Raw genomic sequence first — 19,770 nt, 5'->3', positions numbered from 1 at the left:
TTCCAAGGGTTGCTTTATGATCCTTTCAACCACCTGGAACTTGGTTCCTTAGACAGTTTGGAAATCAATGAAGGGTTTTAGCTGCAGGTGTGCAGAGAGAAAACGATTGTCAAGACTCTGCCACAGATCTTCTATTTGCATAATTTGCTTTATCTCATCATGTCACAGAGACATGCCAACACTGCATGACAGAATATCCTAAACTTTCTACTCAGAACAAAAAACTCCAATCTGTGAGTTTGGTTCATCGAGCTTAAACTTTCTCAATTATTCTATATAATCATTTGTTTGTAGTAAGTAGTAGGTTGACATTTAAATAGATTAGGTGACATGTCATTGGGAGAAGGTTAGCTAATCTGCAAAATGTGCAAATAAGATATTTTGTGTTTGTAGTTAAACAATTCATTTGTATTGTTCCTGGAAATATTTAACCTTGTCCACTTTGAGACCACTATTTTGGCACAATAACAATCCACCAAAAGGGAGCATTCATCTGTGGATTGTTCATTACTGCATCTTGGAGAACTTGTATGCCCAGCAAGGCTGGTCTGGCCTCTGCAGAAGGTTGTCCTGGGGCCTGCCAGAGGCAATATTAAAGGTGAAGACACTTTATCACAAAATGGATGAACCTTCAGGTAGTTGGATTGTGCTGCAGCTTAGGGGGCATCTGTGAACCTTGGTGCAAACTGATGGTGCAGCACATTTTGGAAAGAATGGGCAGTATGTCTGCTCCATATACTTGGAACAAGTCTATGAAATACATGTCTGAGAATAATATTCATCTCTAATGAGCAGGTGTACCAATCCAGTAATGTTACTTTGCATTGCTGTTCTCAGTCAGAGCTCTCTTGCACAAGCCCCTAGAAATATATATTTTTTTCTCACTTTAATAAGTTAAGTGAAGTATCCAGATTGGCTTTTTAGTCATTAAAGCTACAGTAGGCAACATTTGAACATACACAGTGCAATACCCTCTATGTCACTGCTTAGCCCCTCCCACCAAACCTACAAGTTGAACTGCAGCAGAAGGAGCCGGTTGACCTGCCGAAACCTCAGCCCTCGTAGGGCTCGCTCTCCACGGTGTGAGCCTCGCTAGACCCTCTCAGCGCAAATTGTCTTATCAAAGACGCCTCTCCAGAGACAATCTGAATGTGAATCCACACGCTGCAGATATTGAGCTTGACTGTGTGAGAGCATGCCTGGAGGAGGGGGGCTGCACGGCACGTGCACAAGCAGTGATTGACAGTGCGCTAGAGACCCCGCCTGGCTCTGATTGGCTGTTTTTGTTCAGGAGCGGTGGATTCTTGATACCAGAGGAAGCCAGAGGAACCTGATATTTTCATAGATTATCTGTCTCATGTACTACTGTCGGGATATAGTGACAGTTTCAGCAAATATGCAAAAAAGTTATTTTTTAATCAAAATTACTGCAGCAGTTACAATCTTCGGCATTTTTGCTTGAAAACTGGATAAAAATCAAGTCATTAAATTTGTTGCAGATTAATCTTTTGTTCATCAACGAATCGATTAAGCCAGTAACTGTTGCAGTTCCACTCTTGAGTGCTTTTTCTGTAACTTAATTAACAGCAGCAGTGATATAGTGGGATACAATCCATAATTAAATACAAACACATCTTACCACTTGCTTTTATTAACACAAAAATTAGTTAAGTTGTGCATAGCAGGTGAACATTAGTAACTGAAGTGGCATATTCACAAAAACAAAAAAACACCACTGACCATTTATACTGCTACAGCTCTTTGTCTGTGACCACACAGAAGTTGCTGCTGGCAGTATCAGCAGGTTAGAATGAGGAAAGCCAGTGATGGCAAGAAGCTATTTATCACATCTGAAGCACTGATAAAGAAACTATTGTGATGTGCCAGGGGATGAAAAAAAGAGATTTAAATTCAGAATGTCACCCATTATTTCACTCATCTGCTGTCAGAAATATATGCTGGCTACTGAAAGTAACATATCGAGCCTGACAGTCTTACATCAAATGTAGTTGCAGGGATTTCAACGAAGCTCTTTGACAACGTGAGAATGTGCACCTCAAGGCCTGCTGCAGCTAGCTCTCCACCCGTGCCCACGCCTGATTAGGCAGCAGCATTAATGTTTGCTTTGCCTCATGAGAGGATGCAGTATACTTTAAACTCTTTGGCTAAGGTTTAACAACATTTTCATCTTAAGAGCTTTGCTATGTGGATTCTCCTCGGTAAGAGGAAAGTCCCATGGTTGTCAGGTGAGTCATTTTACCACAGTGCAGAAAAGCTCATTTCACAGTGCTTAAAGGCCTGTCTTTGATTTATAAATCATTTGCAGGGGGGAAATGTCATTCAGTCATTTTGAAATCTAATTTATAGTTGCCCCAGAACATGTTGTCATGTACCTTTTTTTTCCTTTTTTATTATTCTGGGAACTCAGTGGACAACATGCTCTCCAGGAAAACTGCTTCACAGTCGGCAGCAACATGCAGTTACTATTCTCTCCTCAAGAATTTTCTGTATATGAAGTGTGTATCCTCGGGTCAAATTGCTGCATTTGTACAAAAAACTTTGCTATTAACACAGTTCAGAACTTTACAGCTGCTGAAAAATGGGACAGTGTTGGATTTCTCAAGCTCCTGCCGACACAGACAAATATTTTGTGCTTACACCACTGAGGTGAAATAACAGTTTTTAATGTGATGTCATGGTAGTCAATAAAAAGTGTTGTTGCTGTTAGTGCTGTTATTCAGGGTTTTAACTGATTTGTAACCTATACCAAAATGTTTTCCTAAAATGTAACTTCATGATACAAACAAAACACAACACAGATAATTAAGATTATTATTATGCAATGTGTGTTATCCATTCAGACTGTGGCAAGGTAATCTATTTTGTTGAGGATTTTAGTCAAAATAGTGCCAATCATTTATACAAAACACAGTATGCAATCAAAGTTCACCATATTTTTTAAACCCCCCTCAAAATGATAATGTGCTTTCAGCAAAAATACACTGCAGTGGAGGCACTGCATATTTACAGCATGCACCAAATTGAAGTGTGGGACGAATAATATGTACAAAATAACATGTTCTGTCAATGCTGCCCTCTTGCCCCCCATGAGCTTCCCCTGCACTGTGGGGATAAATAGAGAGTGGGTCCATTTCCCTCCGGGACTTACAGCTTGCTGATATCAGAAAGCAGAGTTGCTGACTGATGTAATACTAGGACTGGTTGCCATTTGGCTTAAGAAAATAGCCATGCCAACAAATACTTTCAGTTGATCCATCAACTTTGAGGCCAGAGTGTAACTACACTTACACCCTGTTGTGTTCTCATATATACTTTCACAAATTGTTAGCAGAGTCATCAATACAAGCTTGAGTGGATAATTTTTCGTTTCAGAGACCCAAGATTAGGCCCATGCAGTTCATAACACTCAATTTAACAGCTCCTGTGGGGTACAGCACCTGTTGAGGCACTATAGTTGCTTCATTGCTCCCTTTCTTTAAGTTCTCAAATGAATTGCCTCAGCTCTTGGTGCAAGGGATTTTTCAAAACAATAGCAGTAGCCGTGCCACTGACATATTCTAATTCTATTCTATTCTAACTGAACTCACTAATGCTGTTACAGTAAGAGGCTGGATAACAGTCAGCCAGCTATAGCTGAAAATGTAAAAATTCACATCAAAAGATGCCGTATAAATGCTTAATGGTTTAGTAATGTTACATCACTTCTTCAGCGTCACTGCTAACTTCATGCTGCTAGCCTGCACTGGCTAGCAAATTAAAGTATTACAGGCTGCGTTTAATCTGCCGTTACCCCTGTGTGTCTGCAGTGCGTGTGCATCACGGAAAGTCTTAGGTTTTATTTGGCCACACATGTTAACATGTTAGAGCAGACGCACTGCCCGTGTAAGCCTTGTGTCTCAGGCACAGCTGCAGTGAACCTTCAACACAAAAAGGTGCTTTGAGTGGTCGGAAGACTAGAAAGGCGCTATACAAGTACAGCTCCATTTACCTATTTTCTCCACGAGCCGTGTGTGGTTCTCAGTATATGATAGTGAAAATGATCAGTTCATAGTCACATCGACTATGATTATACCAGCAACACAAACACCTTTAATTACAGTTTCAATGTCTATAAATGTCACAGACATGAAAAAAAATGTAACTCAACACCTTCTGTATCTGTTTCTGATTAAAACACTTATGCATGTCTGTGGATAGAATCCTTAAATGTATTAACAAGGCTTTTATTTTATTTCTCAAAGTAAAACTCAATGTAGAAATGTAGGGCTGGCAGCAGCTGAAACACTCAGCTAGCACTTCAGGAAGATAGTCGTCATGCAATGCCATCGTCTGGTACTGCCAATTAAATACATGAAAATGCACATTCTTGGTTGATTACTTTGTAACTTGAACACCGTATTTCTACTGTTTACCTTACAATCGTCACATGAAAAGATTTTTAACATCTAATAAGCCTTCAAACTCAATTACTCCATTACCATCACCATTGCTCAAACTGGACATCCTGGATCATATTTCATTCTCTCAGTGGTGCATGAATCAGCACACCCCAACCAACGCAGCCCCTTGCATTTGTTCAACGCAGGGCTGTTTTTGGTCTAAACGCCCACTAAGTCCCCTTTCCCAGCTTGGTGGCCAGGAAATGCAAAACAGCCTGCCTTTCAACAGGGTTGAAGACTGAACAAGTACATCTCAATTTATCACAAAAACATTTTTCTTGTCTTCAGAATTCAGACACTTGAAAAACACTGCTATTACTTTTGAATGGAATACCATGTGACTTCACAATTTCATCTGGACTGAAATAGAGCAGATACAGTTTGTAAAAAGTTACTGGCACCTCAAACTAGTTATCAATAAATTATCAATTAGTCATCGATAACATATTTTAGAATAATGCCTTAAGATTATGGAGCATTTGGAAGCTAATAATATAATGACAATCAGAATGAAAGTGTCTGTGTAACATTTAAGAAAACAATTGTTAGGGTAAGCTGAAACTTGTTAACATATTGTTTTTGAATTATGTAAATGCCTGTGAAACATACTTTTGTTTTTAGCTATTTTTAAATACAAAATGGTGGCACTCATTTTACAGGAAACATGTACTGTAACAAGATGCATCACAGTAATCACAGTCTTCTTTAATCCAATCTAATTTCACACATCACCATGCAGATGTCTTTCTTATTAACATCAGAGCATCTCCCCATGAGTACATTTGAAACCCATTATAAAAGACTACACAGCAAGCTAGAAAATTGCTTCCTGTCATTTTGTTTCATCTTATGCTTCTTTGATACCCAAATATTCAGCAGCACCACTTTCTTTCAATAACACAGCAAAGCCACGTTACAGAGGATGTGTATGGATAGTTATCAAAGAAATAAACACCATGAAGGCTAATTTGTTCTCTGCAATGATTACTGTTTTTTTTATTTATTTTTTTAGGTATAATTAGAGGTAATAATTAATACTTAACATCAGCAATAAATATATCTGTTCATAACTACTTTGTTATTCTCAAACCATATTGTAGGGAGACATTTTGTAGTCTGATTAATGCATGTTGTAACACTGCTGTTGTTATGATATTCAGAATAATTATTGATGTTGTATTGTTGGTTTGAACTACATGATATTTAAAGTGTTGGTACATGTTTTTGAAAGCCTCTCACTTTTTTTGTTAACTTTAGAGAGGATGCTGATTGGTCTGAACCGCTGTGGTTCATGCAAACTTGAAGGCTGGCAAGATATATTCTAGTTTAATTTCATGAGTGACCCTTTGAACGTACCTGAAATAATTCTTACGTGGCTCTATATTAATTCTTTGTAAGATTCCTCTAATATTTTACTTTCTGTTATTTCATGAATGGAGAAGCCAAATACACCTTTCAATATAATACAGACCAATTCGACACCTCCACAATGTGCAGCCTCAAAACGCATCACAGAATAGACTCACAACACAAACTCAATAAAAACTGATTTCCAATAAAGTCATTCATATTGCAATGTTATTACATTTCATTACATAATACAGGTCTTTCTACTGTCTGGTCTCGGTATATATCCAATCTGCTCTAGATATTTGTTTACATTAGCAGAGCAAAGGCAGACAGAGACCATGTGTTTATGTGCTGCTCAGTGATATATGTTGACTCTAACCAGCCTTACATTAAACCACAGTTCAACCTCATTTTCTCAGCAGCACATAACGGTGAACCCAGGCTCATCAAATGATGCAGCCCAATTCTGGTCTCTAATATGAATCAGTAGACTCACCAAATCCCTTATAAGTTGTCAAAGCTGTGCAGCAAGTGTAATCAGACACAGACATGTGTTTGAAATGAATTTTAAATGAAGATACACTGATGTAAATATCGACGGCCCCAGAAGCTATCAGGGGCCCATGTAGGAGGGTGATTTTTAGCAGCTTTACTATTACTTTACTATTGTTGTCATGTCCTCTTGTGCAGTGACCGTTTCACACAGTCTTTAAAGTAGATTAACAATAATACATTTGCACTCAGGTTGCTGTCTGTGTTGCTGATCAAAGGCTGGTTGGCAGGATGGGAGTTGCATGGTAACAATTACATTACACTGCAGAATGTATATACACATGCTATGGGAAGACTTTCTTTGATCAAATGTTGTAGACAAGTGTTATAGATATTGAAAATGACATGCTTGGCATAATAAAGACAAATTACAATGATGCATAGGTGGAATTGGGGTCATTCATCATCTTCCTTCTAAAATGAGAGCCATTTGTGTGGTTGAAATAAATCATAATATCTACCAAAGTTTGATGCAAGTACTTCGTGCTTGTTACAAAAAAACAAGTTTGTTCATTTGTGTGGTTCTCCCCATGTTGCAGGCAGGAGCAGCTCTGTTACTGTCTTTAAATTAATCTGAGCCATCCATATAATATTGCAGAACAGGATGAAATTTGGTAGTTTGGGGTATCTTTGTGGCTCAGCAGTCTATAATAATTATAATGGGATATTATACTGTAATTGATCCCCTGGGGAGAAATTCATTTCTTTTCATCCCCTCAGCTCCGCACAGTGAGGTAAGAGCACAGCATCAGCGACAGAACAGCGCCTCAGGGGCTGAGGGGGATTTAGTGTCTTGCTCTGGGACACTTTAGCAGGGAGGTTTTCTAGAACAGGGGATTGAACCTGGACCTTTCCTGTTCAGGGTCAGTTTCCCTAATGATTTCAGCCCACTCTCCCTCCTTCCAGTATTTTACTCCCACACACTTGCAGCTGTATTTCTGATAGGAGCGGAAAAACACAATCTGTATAATGTACCATTATTTAGACACAGCACACTTCCTGCAGTTTACAGGGTAACATTTTGCCACGAGGTATGGTCAGTATTTTACCTGTACTGTTGTTTTCTTGCCTAAAATCAATTCCCACCACCCATCCATTTTCTCTCCCTTTCAGAGGCCTGAGCGTGTCCCAGCATGCATTGGATGAAAAGCAGAGAAACATTGGACGTGTTGCCAGTTTATCACAGTCCTCTGATCAACTGATTTGCATAAATCATTTGGTATACAGTTTACTAACTCAGAGGGGAATATTATTTATCTCCCTATTTAGTGCTATCCACATCCCCTTGTTGTGGTTCCTGACATTTTTCATTACTCTGGTCTCATCTGAGAATATTTCTATAATGTGAACCACTGTGATCACACCACTATGCATTAGGGCAGCCAGACAGTATATATGGCACCATCAGTGGATTGATGGAACAACACGGCCATTTAAAGCAGATGGGAATTAAAAATAATTCTGTGCAGCTCAAACAGGCTTTTTAATTATTAACTCATTATGACTGTTGACTAATAAATCCTTTGCTGCCAGGGGAAAGAAGGAGCAGAAAAGTGTTTTCATTTAGTGTTAAAGTGACAATTTTTCAAGCCAAAAACAATGGAATTTTATTGACCGCCAGTTTAGTTGTTGTAGTTCTCTGTATTTTTGTTACTAGAAATGTTCTCCAGCCGCAAATTAAGCCTGCTTGTGTTGGTATTTCAACTAAGGGCATCCCAATACACAAGCTATTTATATACCTGCACCTTCACCACAACGCCCACCTGGGTGTATTTTGTGTGCTTCTGCACTACTGCTTACCAAGCACAGGAGCGATGCAGAAATCAGCCACAGTACCAGGGAATATTAAATGTTTATGGAAGCACAGTCTCTCCCACGGGTGTCAAATGAGAAGGAATATTAGTGTTCTGCTATTAGGAGAGCAGAGACTGGGGCTGACAATGGAAGACATGGGAGAGGAGGCTCGCAGTCTCCTCAGCAACGGATATTTTTAGAGGTGGTTTTCAGACATGGCTCAGATGTTAAAAGTGGTATAGGATGAGTGTTGGGAGAGAAATACACTGCTCATGAAGTTATCAGCAGAATCTATGGAATAAAAGCCGCTTCACTTTATTCATAGATTTGACTTTGCACTTATACTTGTATGCACAGATAATCTATTGGGTTTCACCACACTGCAACAGGTCATCAGGCAAATTGCCAAATTAGCTAAACATGAACATTTTAATTACATTTAATGAAACATTTTCAGATTTATTTATTTTTTCACTTTGCAAGACAGAAGCAAAAACCTAGTTGTTGTTTTTTACACAAGCCACTGAATGTTAATCCGGTCATTTTGATGTATAACTACAATTAATCAACAGATGAACCTGTTTATCTCTGAAGACTCAAACAATAAGGGAAATGGTAGGGTTTTTCAGGGTACTACACACTTAACTCCACTAAACATTTTAAATTAATTACTTTATAACTGCCTTTCTCCATGTACTTAGGTTTATAAAGTAACATTAGGTTGGAGATGGTGGTCTCGTTCAGTTTAAGTCTGATGAGAAGCAGTGTGTAGACAAGAGGAGGGGGTGTCTTTAACTTTATCTCCCTAATTACATCCTGTCCTTGGCAAAATGGAATCTAGCAAAGTGTTTTATTGAAAATCTGATTCCTCTAAAGAGATCCGTTTCATTACCTAAAATTAATATAAAATATCTAATGAGCAAGACCTATAATTACCAGGACCAATTAAAAGGCACTTAGGTTGTATGAATGTCATTTTAGAGCAGCTTTACATAGCTGAATCAACATGTGAAAGAGATTTCAGCATGCAAACAAGAAAGAAAATATTGTTGTATACATTACATTTGTGTGTAATGACAACAATGGTGTGAAAGTATAGGATTAGCTGCAGAACAGAAAATAGAAATTCATACTTGGAGCAGGTCAGCATTGAGTGCCTTGTTCAGTAACTGCTCCCTGTCATGGAGTTTGAATTGGGTCCTTGAGTCAAGGGACCATATCTTTGACCATCCTCTACTGTAGAGGAATAGATGGACAGATGCATGGATGAATGGATAGTGTTAGCAATAAAACAAATTGCCGTGTCTACTCTACAACTAACAGAGTTACAAAACTGGCCCCGTGGAGGGCCCTGTTCAGCGTGCCTCAACTCCCACAGGCTGGGTTCTTATCCCCCTAGTCCTCTTGGTATTCTCTCTGGAGGTTAAGCAATGCTGCGTCCTGCTTCTGGTGATGTGAGAGGAGAAGAAAAGGAAAGGATGAGTGCTCTGCTTCTACACAGCAGATGTTGGGGGAATGGGGGACTGAAGTACCAGTGAGGCGAAGACATAGAATCTAATGATTGATTGAGTCTCTGAGAGCAGAGAGCTGCTGCTATGCTGGTGCTAAATTTCCCATGTGTCTGTCTGGGTAGTTTAAGTGTAATGACACAGTGAGGTAGACAGATAAACCCCTGCTTCAGTTTAATGAAAGCCTCAACAATCAGGAGCACGTAGATAAAAGAAAGGTACACAAATATTGTGAACTGTGAAATTCTTTACTTGCATATGGTTTGTTGCATACTTTCATATATTTAGTTTGACTTGTTCAGTAAAACACATGTGGCCAGACTTATAAAACTAGAGAAAAACGCAAAAACACGAAAAAAAACACGTCTTCTTTTTTTCAAATTTATGAAGCCGTGCATACGCATTATGTTTTATAAATCTCAATCACTGAGGAACTGGCAGTACATGCATGAGCCTCATCTCCTCTCCCAAAGACATATGCATTCCCTTAACATATAATTTGGATACCAATGATTTATAAGTCTTTGCACTTGAAAAGCAAAGAGATTTCAATTTCAGAGACTGTGTTGCATTAGCGGTGCTCCAACAACACAGCAGCCCTTAGTCATGACCACATATACAGCTCTGGCTATTTATAGTGTCATTAATATGTCAAATGTACATTGAACATTCATTTTTTAATTATCATTAAGCATAAGAGAAGTTATAAATTACTTGCTGTCATCCTGAAACACACTTTTACAATAACGATAAAATCAAAGGAAAATAAAATATCTACAGTGTAAAACAAAGCAGTGATGAAATTGAGTTAAAGAAGTTTATAAATGCCCCTTTGACTGACATTTTATAGAATACTGTAAACTCAAAAAAGAGTAACATACTTAATTATCTTTTCACCTTACTTTTCCATCTCCACTTTATCATATCACCTGCAGGTAATGCTTAAAATAAAACATGTACAACTGGTCTGTGTGTGAAGTGATTTCTGTTAATATGTATTGTTTATAATATGGCCCCAGTTCATTAAGTAATATCTATGTTGGAACCACTGAAAGACTCTTGATGGCTCTGAAATCTGTGTTAAGGGTGATATTCTTGCCTGAGTGCAGAAAGAGAAATCCCACAACAGCAGACAAGGGCCAGCACACAAAAAAGAATGAGTCCATTCCTCCAGTGAAGGGTACTGTTTATCCATTAACCAACCAAGTGAATGTATGAGCCAGATTTGTTGTGTTCTAGCTGTGACATGCATGACCACAGGAAACCTACAGTATACACGCAGCCTTTCTGAAAAACCCTGGGTTTCAAGAAAATGGAAACATCATTAAATTCATCCACAGTGTACAATCAGGACAATAGTGCGGGCCACTGACTGAAGCCCCTCTGTGACTTAACCGGAAGTGACTTTTTGTTCCCATGAGCAAAGCAGACCAACATCATTGTTAATTTAATGGCATCCACTATTCTTTAGTCATATTTCCAGTTTCCAAACCTATTAGTTTCTGAGCTGGGGCCAGGCTTTGTTTTATGGTGTGAGTCTGGCTGCCATGAACTGAACTAGAGGGTATTATTCCTGCATTGATTGTTCATTGGGCCAGCTTTGTACTGTGTCACGAAAGGGAAATTCATTAGCATGCACATACTCTCTGTGGCATTTTGGCAGGACGACAAAGGAGTTATCCTGAAATGTTGCAATGGGAATTAAAAAGCCTTGGCTTGTTGGTAACCAGGGAACGTCCCCTGCTGCCTTTAGACTTGTGTTCAATACCAGAGCATTTCTAAGTGGTTAAGGACTCTCTTTAAACTGATCTTTGGGGAATTACTGTGGTTGTAGGTATTGTGCTGGCCAGTGCCTAACACGATAAACTAAAAGTAATCAATTTCACTAGACAATACTTTTGTTAACTAGCATGTAATTCACTGGTTGGGTCTCTATTTTAAAGATGTCAATCTTCAGGCAAGAACCTCAATTTAGAAGAAGTTTAGCAAACAGTAGTTTATAAGTTGAACAAAAAGAAACAACCAATGTAAGACAAATGACTCTGAACAAATGAAACCAGTTTTCAATTACAAAATTTATGTACTCCCAAATGCTACCCAATTCCCATGGCCTCACTGGCAGGACCATAAACTGAATTGATGGGTCTCCATGTCTCAAAGTTGCCCCTTGTGGTCCAAGGAAAGATGTTTTTTAAAACCTTGCATCCCTCATGCTGTGAAATATTGCACCTGCACTCATTTAATAGTGCATCTATCATTAAAAAAAGTCCAGAGGTTTGAAAAAGATTTGTGTGGGTTAAAAGAAAGAAGGAACATTTCTACACTCCAGCAAATGTTTCTGGTGACCAAGAGTTTGAAAAAGACACGCCTGAAACAGCAGCAACAATTATGGCACTTGACGGTAAAATGTCTGTTCCATTCAGACGTTTTACAGAATAAAAGTTAAACCTGTTTAATTGGGAAACTTTTCTCTTTTATCTTCCAATTAGGTGGTCTGTGCATCTCCCAGTCTGTGAAAATACCACGTGAACCAAGATCTGGAGAGTTTGACAAGATCATTCGTAGGCTGAGTGAGAACCCGAATGCCCGAGTAGTCATTATATTTGCCAATGAGGATGATATCAGGTGAGTGTCTTATCTCAACCGCTTTTAACCACTGACTGATACTTCCTTTATAACAGTACCCTGCTAGTTCCTAAAATGAAAAAGACTTTTCAAAATCTGTCTAAAGTTGTTTAGTAATGTCATTACCTGGGGATGGCTTTGCAGCTGGCATTAAAATGTCACAAATGTCTTGTGTGTGTATAAATACATTAAATTGCCATTTCCTTGTAAAATACAGTCTACTACCCACATTTTCATATCTAGAGATTTAATGGCAAATATGATTATATTTGGGTCTATTCACATTTTTTAATCCTTGTCAGGTATATTACAGGCAAGTGAAGCAGTTTTACACATTAAGACACCAAGAAATGGCATGATTTAATGCATCACAATGCAACAGCCCTGCAAATAACTGCTCCCCGGTGGTGGAAATTAATTGTCATCCAATTTGACATCTAGTCTGTTGTCCCTATCTGTTCTGACCATACTAAACCGTATGAAAGTACAGTTAACAGTGTCCCTGCTTTCCATTTGGGGACACAAGTGTATCACTTAAAATTAATTATCCCTTATTATGACAGAGAGTCTGTATTAAGAATGAATTAATTAGTTGTAGGCTGAATCAACACACACACACACACACACACACACACACACAGCTCTGTTGTGGCTTTGTAAGGGAAAATGTTTCCCAGCAACCAGTTAGTAGGCCAGTGTATTCCTGGTGGAAGTGGGCAGTGATTCGGGACGTCTCTTGATGATGACCAGGGCAGAAGTCCCAGTGCTCATTGACTTAATCCGGTCCTGATAACGGGTAATAGTCTGGATATATAGTAATTACAGAAAGCCAGAGGGATTTTAGCACTGCATGCCTGCTCTATCCTTGAACCTAGCAAGTGTGAGCTGGCAGCAGCCTAATAAGTACCCAATATTGTCAACATAGAAAGTATGAAAGACTTGAGCTGTCTTGATGGAGCCTTATAATGTGAGACCAATTATATAAATATAGTGCCTCACCTCAAAATAAGAGAAATAATGTTTAGTTAGCTTTTCATAATCTATCCAGGTAGGTAGGTTTGTCATTTGCTGTTTGCTCTGTGGAACAACAGGATACTGTTTCATTTTTACAAACTCTTAAAAATAAAAAAAATATAAGTACATTTAATTAAATCATCTTGTATTCTGCACTTCAGTTATGTAAACATTTAGTTTCTCCTCCTAATTATTTTACAATAACACTTATTAGATGTATCATTCTTATTTATATATCAACTGAAACTTTTCACAGTATTTAAAACAACTTTAAAGAACTTAATATAAGTGTGGAACAGACCCTTGGTTGTCAAAGTTTAATGGAAATGTACACGCCTAACCACAACCCAGATACAACACCTTTACTTCTCACTGTGTTATTTTCATATCAGACTTGACAGCCTATCTAGTCATGTCTCCATTATGTAATCTCCTGATGGTGAGAAAATCTATTTCTCTCATTTTTCCAACATAGAGCACATAATTGCATCTTAAGACATGCTCATTTCACTGCAATTTTGGAGACCAGACTCAAGGAAAATCATTACCAATCAAACATAAATCCTTAGGGTCATAAAACTAAGGTAAAGAGACATAACGTTAGTTGGATGACTCACTGCTTTCCCACTCCACACAGATTTTTTACAAAAAAGTGTAGTAATTATTTTACGGTTTTAAGGTTATACCGTCCTTCTTTAGGCAAAAACAAAGTATTATACGAGATTTTAAGACAGCAAAAAACCTTATGTCTACAGTACAGTATGATGCTTGATATTATCATTTTTTTCTAGCATCTTTGGGGCGATATGAAGGTCATTAATACTTCAGATGGCAGGTGGCTGTGTTTAAATTTTATGTTGCTGTGCTCAAGCTTTCTTGATGTAGGTCTGCTGCTACAGCAGAGCTTGCTGGCAGTTTTTTACAACTCCCCAAACTTACTTCCACTGGCAACAAGCCTGGACAAATGTGGCAAGGGTGTCATTCTGCCAGGGCCAAAAAGAACTACACTGCACAGGGAATGGATAGTGTGTCTATGGTGGCTTTTCAATTCTACTAAAGTACCTCAGTGCAACTTTGTCCAGACTCAGAATAGAATATTCTTGTCATGGAATTACCTGTATAACATCTACTTTGTCTTTAGGGTGCATTTAAATAGGAAACTTCTTTCATTGGTGATATGTACATGAAATATATCAGAAAATAAATGAAAACAACACAACAACACAACATTACATGATACAATTATACATTGCTCTCCCTCTCTATCCCCAAGGCGACTCCTTCAGGCAGCTAAGAAGGCTAATCAAACAGGCCATTTTATCTGGGTAGGTTCAGACAGCTGGGGCTCCAAAATCTCCCCAATACTGAACCAGGAAGAAATGGCAGAAGGTGCTGTCACCATCCTGCCCAAACGACAGTCCATCAAAGGTATTTACAACACAATTCCTATTTTTCTTGATAGTTTTTCCCCTTGTGTTTGTCTCCACTAATCATATCTCCCTTCTACATTCAACATAAATTATATATAATGGGTATCGGTCAAAAGGCCATTAACATGTTTTACTGTCTACTGTTTCCTCCCACTTACAGTCACATTGGACATCAAGTGTTGTGTCACTGCTGTTACTTATCTTTCATATTGATACAATTCAATTTGATACTGTACCAATTGGGTATATTCGTCTCATGCAATTATTGTATATGCAGAGCCACATATTTTTTAATTGGTAGAGTGAGAGTTGTCTAAAGATGACAGAATATGCACTATGGATACATTACCAAAGTTATCCACTAGGACCAGACCCAAGAAGAGTTTACATTTTGCTTATATAAGGTTTTATATGAACAGAGACCTTAACCTGACCCGCAGCCAGCATGTTCAAATGTAAAAATGTCCTATTTGTTTCAGGTTTTGATCGCTACTTTATCAGCCGAACACTAGAGAACAACAGAAGGAATATCTGGTTTGCAGAGTTCTGGGAGAATAATTTCCAATGCAAGCTCAGTCGGCATGCGGTGAAGAAAGGATCTGGCATCAAAAAATGCACAAGTGAGTCTATACTTAATAGCAGAGAAGGTACTTGGTCAATGGAAAGCACTCAATCAATGACGAGGTATATTGATTGGGTCTCCTGTGAATACGTTATGTCTGTGTGTGTGTGTGAGTGTGTATGTGTGTGTACTTGGTATGCATAAGTAAATGTATTTGTCATCCGGGAGAAAACAATCACACTCCTCTAATTTTGGTTAAATGTAATGGGCGCAGATAAGTAAATGGGGATCTCTAATTTTGTTCGAGAGAAATTAATGTTCCCATTACTTGTCTGTTGGCTAGTTCAATTTGCAGTGGGTGACAATAGCAATCACAAAACTATGCCACAGCATGCACTGAAAATATAATCAATAGTAAATCCAATCAGCCCATTAGAAGTAAGCTTTCAGGTCATTAAAACCAGTTGGCTCTCTGGGCCCGTTTCCCATCCCACTGTGCAGTGCAACACTGCATCTCAAGTAGTCCAAACTGACTGATTTATAGCTAGCACCTGTAGTGTTTCTAGGCCATATATTCCTCATATATCCATCTGTATGTTGGAACATCGTTATCATACAGTGTAAATTTCTTATCTACAGTATTGACTTCTACTGTAAAAAATATTTAAAAATTATATTATATTGAATTCTACCTTAGTGTAAAATATACAGGACATAATATTTTGTGAAGTATGTGAAGTTAAGAGTATTTGTTCAACCAAAAAAAAACACTTATCATTCCTTTATTCATTCATTCATCTTCATCCACTTATCCGGGGTCGGGTCGCGGGGGTAGCAAGTTCAGCAGAGGACCCCAAACTTCCCTTTCCCTGGCCACTTCGGCCAACTCTGACTGGGGGATCCCGAGGCATTCCCAGGCCAGTATTGAGATATAATCTCTCCACCTGGTCCTCGGTCTGCCCCGTGGCCTCCTCCCAGCTGGACGTGCCAGGAACGCGCCCTGGAGGCATCCTCATCAGATGCCCGAACCATCTAAGCTGGCTCCTTTCGACGCAAAGGAGAAGCGGCTCTACTCCGAGTCCCTCGCGGATGTCCAAGCTTCTCACCCTATCCCTAAGGGAGACGCCGGCCACCCTCCTGAGGAAACCCATTTCGGTCGCTTGTACCCGGGATCTCGTTCTTTCGGTCACGACCCATCTCTCATGACCATAGGTGAGGGTAGGAACAAAGATCGACCGGTAGATCGCTAGTTTGGCCTTCCGGCTCAACTCCCTTTTCATTCAGGGACCGCAATACCGCACCTGCTGCCCCAATTCTCCGGCCAATCTCCTGCTCCATTCTACCCTCACTCGTGAACAAAACCCTGAACTCCTTCACTTGGGGTAAGGACTCACTTCCTACCTGGAGTAGACAATCCACCGGTTTCCTGCTGAGAACCATGGCCTCCGATTTAGGGGTGCTGATCCTCATCCCAGCCGCTCTCAGCACACTCAGCTGCAAACCGATCCAGTGAGTGCTGAAGGTCACAGGCCAATGATGCCATCAGGACCACATCATTCGCAAAAAGCAACGATGCAATCCTCAGCCCACCAAACTGCAACCCCTCCCCCCCATGACTACGCCTCGATATCCTGTCCATGAAAGTCACAAACAGGATTGGTGACAAAGCGCAGCCCTGGCGGAGGCCAACACCCACTGGAAACGAGTCCGACTTACGACAAAGAATCCGGACACAACTCTCGCCTTGGAAATACAGGGCTTGGATGGCCCTGAGAAGTGGCCCCCTTACCCCATACTCCCGCAGCACTTCCCACAGGATATCCTGGGGAACCCGGTCATATGCCCCCTCCAAATCCACAAAGCAGCACAGTTCCGGCTCCTTCCCCCCCAACAAAGTGACATTCCACGTCCCCAAAGCCAGCTTTTGCTGCCCGGGTCTGGTCTGTCTAGGCCCCCTGCCTTTACTGCCACCCATTTGGCATCGCACCCGACCCCAATGGTTTCACCCATGAGTGGTGGGCCCGCAGGATGAAGATGTGGCCACGTCACTCCTCTGGGCTGTGCCTGGCCGGGCTCCGTGGCAAGCCCAGCCACCAGGCGCTCTCTTTCGGGCCCCACTTCCAGGCCTGGCTCCAGACGGGGGCCCCGGACTTCCTCCTGGCCAGGACTCTTTGCATCTTCCATGCTTTTCCATAGTGGTCTGTGAACCATTCTTAGTCTGGCCCCTCACCTGAGACCACTTTGCCTTTGGGAGACCCTACCAGGAGCATGTTGCTCCCAACAACACAGCTCTCAGGTTCATAGAAGCACCCAAACCTCTCCACCGCGATAAGGTGATGGTTCCTTTATAGGTCATTGTAACTAATAATAATAATAATAATAATAATAATAATAATAATAATTGTGTGATACAGTATTCTTTTCTGAGACGGTTTTTGCACCAGGAAAATCTCATATTGTTGTCAGGTTAGGAGGTGAAGAAGACATCATACCAAAGATTAGAAAATGATTAAAAATTACACATTCATACATTCCTACTCACCTGGATGGCTGTGTGTGTGTACATTAAAAATCTAGTTGTCTTGCCAACCAATAGCTTCGGTCACCCACCTGTAATTACTTAGTTCTGCGGACTTTCAGTTGAAAATATGGATGAAAATACTGTTAACTTGTTGTTGAACCATAGTTGTGACCATTTAAGATGGTATAGAAGATATAGGTCACTACAACTTCATAATGTCACCAAATACTATAGGAGACATACTAAATTGGTACAATAGATGAACAGGCAAAGCTAAACAATTAAGCAGAGATTTAATTGTCACCTCCTTTAGCAACAGTGTGTCCCTTAGCAAAAGAGAGAGATGGTTCCAATAATCTAAAGTTGCAGGTTTCAGGAGAATACGTAATCTTAAATGATTTCTGTATTTAACAGCTGTCATGCTGGATGCTCTTGAGCTAAATTGCTGCAGGCCCTCTTGTTCCTGAGTAGCCTCTCGGGCACAGTAAATTTTCCAGGCAAGAGGTACAATAATTTCACTCAGAGCGTAGTACTAGTACTAGTACTAAGTATTAGCACCCATTGTTCCTTTTGTAAGCACAATCATTACCTGTCCCACACACATATTTCAATTTTTCTTTTTTTTTATATAACACACTTAATAGTTGGAAAGAGTCAATTCCTCTATGAAAAGTCTGTGGAACCGTGGAAGACTCTAATCAACCACCAGCGACTGCAAAATGATATTTTTAAAGTACGAACATGATTAGATAGGCATATAATTATTCTATTTGTGTGATATCAAAGATTTTAATCGCACAATACAAGTCCCTCGCAACTGATTTCTGTACCATAACAGCAGGGTAATAACAGGTCATTGTCCAGGACTAAGTGTATCTGACTTAGACAAGGAAAACAACAGCGAGTGCAGATATATAATTCACATCCTGCTGCTCTTTTCCCCCCAGTGTTCTTGTATCCGCTGCCCCGGAGGCCAAGATTGTCTTTGTAGCTTCAGATCTACACCATCACCCCCAACCTACAGGTCACACCTGCTTGGTGTGGCTGTTCCCAGAGTGCAGCATATGTGTTAAATACACCCAATTGCCAGTTTATTAGGTACACCCAGCTAAAACTGATGCAGATTTAGCAATAATAGAAACTACTGTCATTATAAATCAATACAATTCAATGCCCCCACAAACTCCATCCCCCAAAATGACGATACAGTACAACATTTGTTCAATTCTCTTTAGAGCATGTGGAGAAGTCTAGGGATGCACAGATTTAACGGCATTCACACACACTGTACATCACACTATTTTACACTACTGAACCATAAAACATGATCTTGTTTTGCAGAGCTAGAATTGTCTCATACAACCGAGGACTTCTGAAAAAGGAAACAAATTGGTAATAATAGAATAGAAGTTTCACAGCATTTTGGCATGAGATTCTCCTTTCTCATCACAGTTGGTCAGTAATGAGCAGGGTTGACACGTCAATCATAATTTCTTCTGGGGTAAGCAGACAAACTTCAGTCCTCAAATCTGCCTTGTTGAAAATGCTACTGATAGAAAGCATGACAGCAGATTGTTCAGTGCTTTACTCATCTATCGCTAATTTGAGAAAAAGCATCATTAAAATGTTTGCATCCTACATTAACATATCAGATGACAGAATGCAGAGCAGAGAGATTTGCCAGCAGTCCAGCCATTTCATGCAGCATTTCCTATAATTAAAGTTTTCTGTCTTACTTGGCTGTTGGCAAAGATGACAGCCTCTGCAGGTGTGATGCTTCTTGTTGACGTATAATAAGCACACGTTGAGGTTCACAGTTTGAGTGAAGCACACTGGTTTGAGTCACTCTGCTGCTCTGCATCCCTGCAGACATGAGTCATCAAGGCTACCAGGCAAGAGCAAAACTCAACTTGCTGCTTAACTTTCATTGTTCTGAGCATAATGACAATAAAGA

The 19,770-nt window shown here is 39.8% G+C and overlaps 1 protein-coding gene across 1 annotated transcript in view; it reads left to right on the top strand.

Moving 5' to 3' along the window:
* The window catches only part of LOC127377611 (metabotropic glutamate receptor 4-like), a 169,081-nt gene that overhangs the window by 120,661 nt on the left and 28,650 nt on the right, over positions 1–19,770 (top strand). The window contains exons 4-6 of the mRNA XM_051425678.1: positions 12,154–12,289; positions 14,577–14,731; positions 15,213–15,353. Of these exons, the coding sequence (XP_051281638.1) occupies positions 12,154–12,289; positions 14,577–14,731; positions 15,213–15,353 (432 nt within the window). The remainder of the gene's footprint in view (positions 1–12,153; positions 12,290–14,576; positions 14,732–15,212; positions 15,354–19,770) is intronic.

This window comes from Dicentrarchus labrax, unplaced genomic scaffold (genome assembly GCF_905237075.1).
Source record: "Dicentrarchus labrax unplaced genomic scaffold, dlabrax2021, whole genome shotgun sequence".
NCBI classification, from domain to species: domain Eukaryota; kingdom Metazoa; phylum Chordata; class Actinopteri; family Moronidae; genus Dicentrarchus; species Dicentrarchus labrax.
The sequence above is the reverse complement of the archived record's forward strand: the minus strand, read 5'-3'. Positions and strand labels throughout refer to the sequence as shown.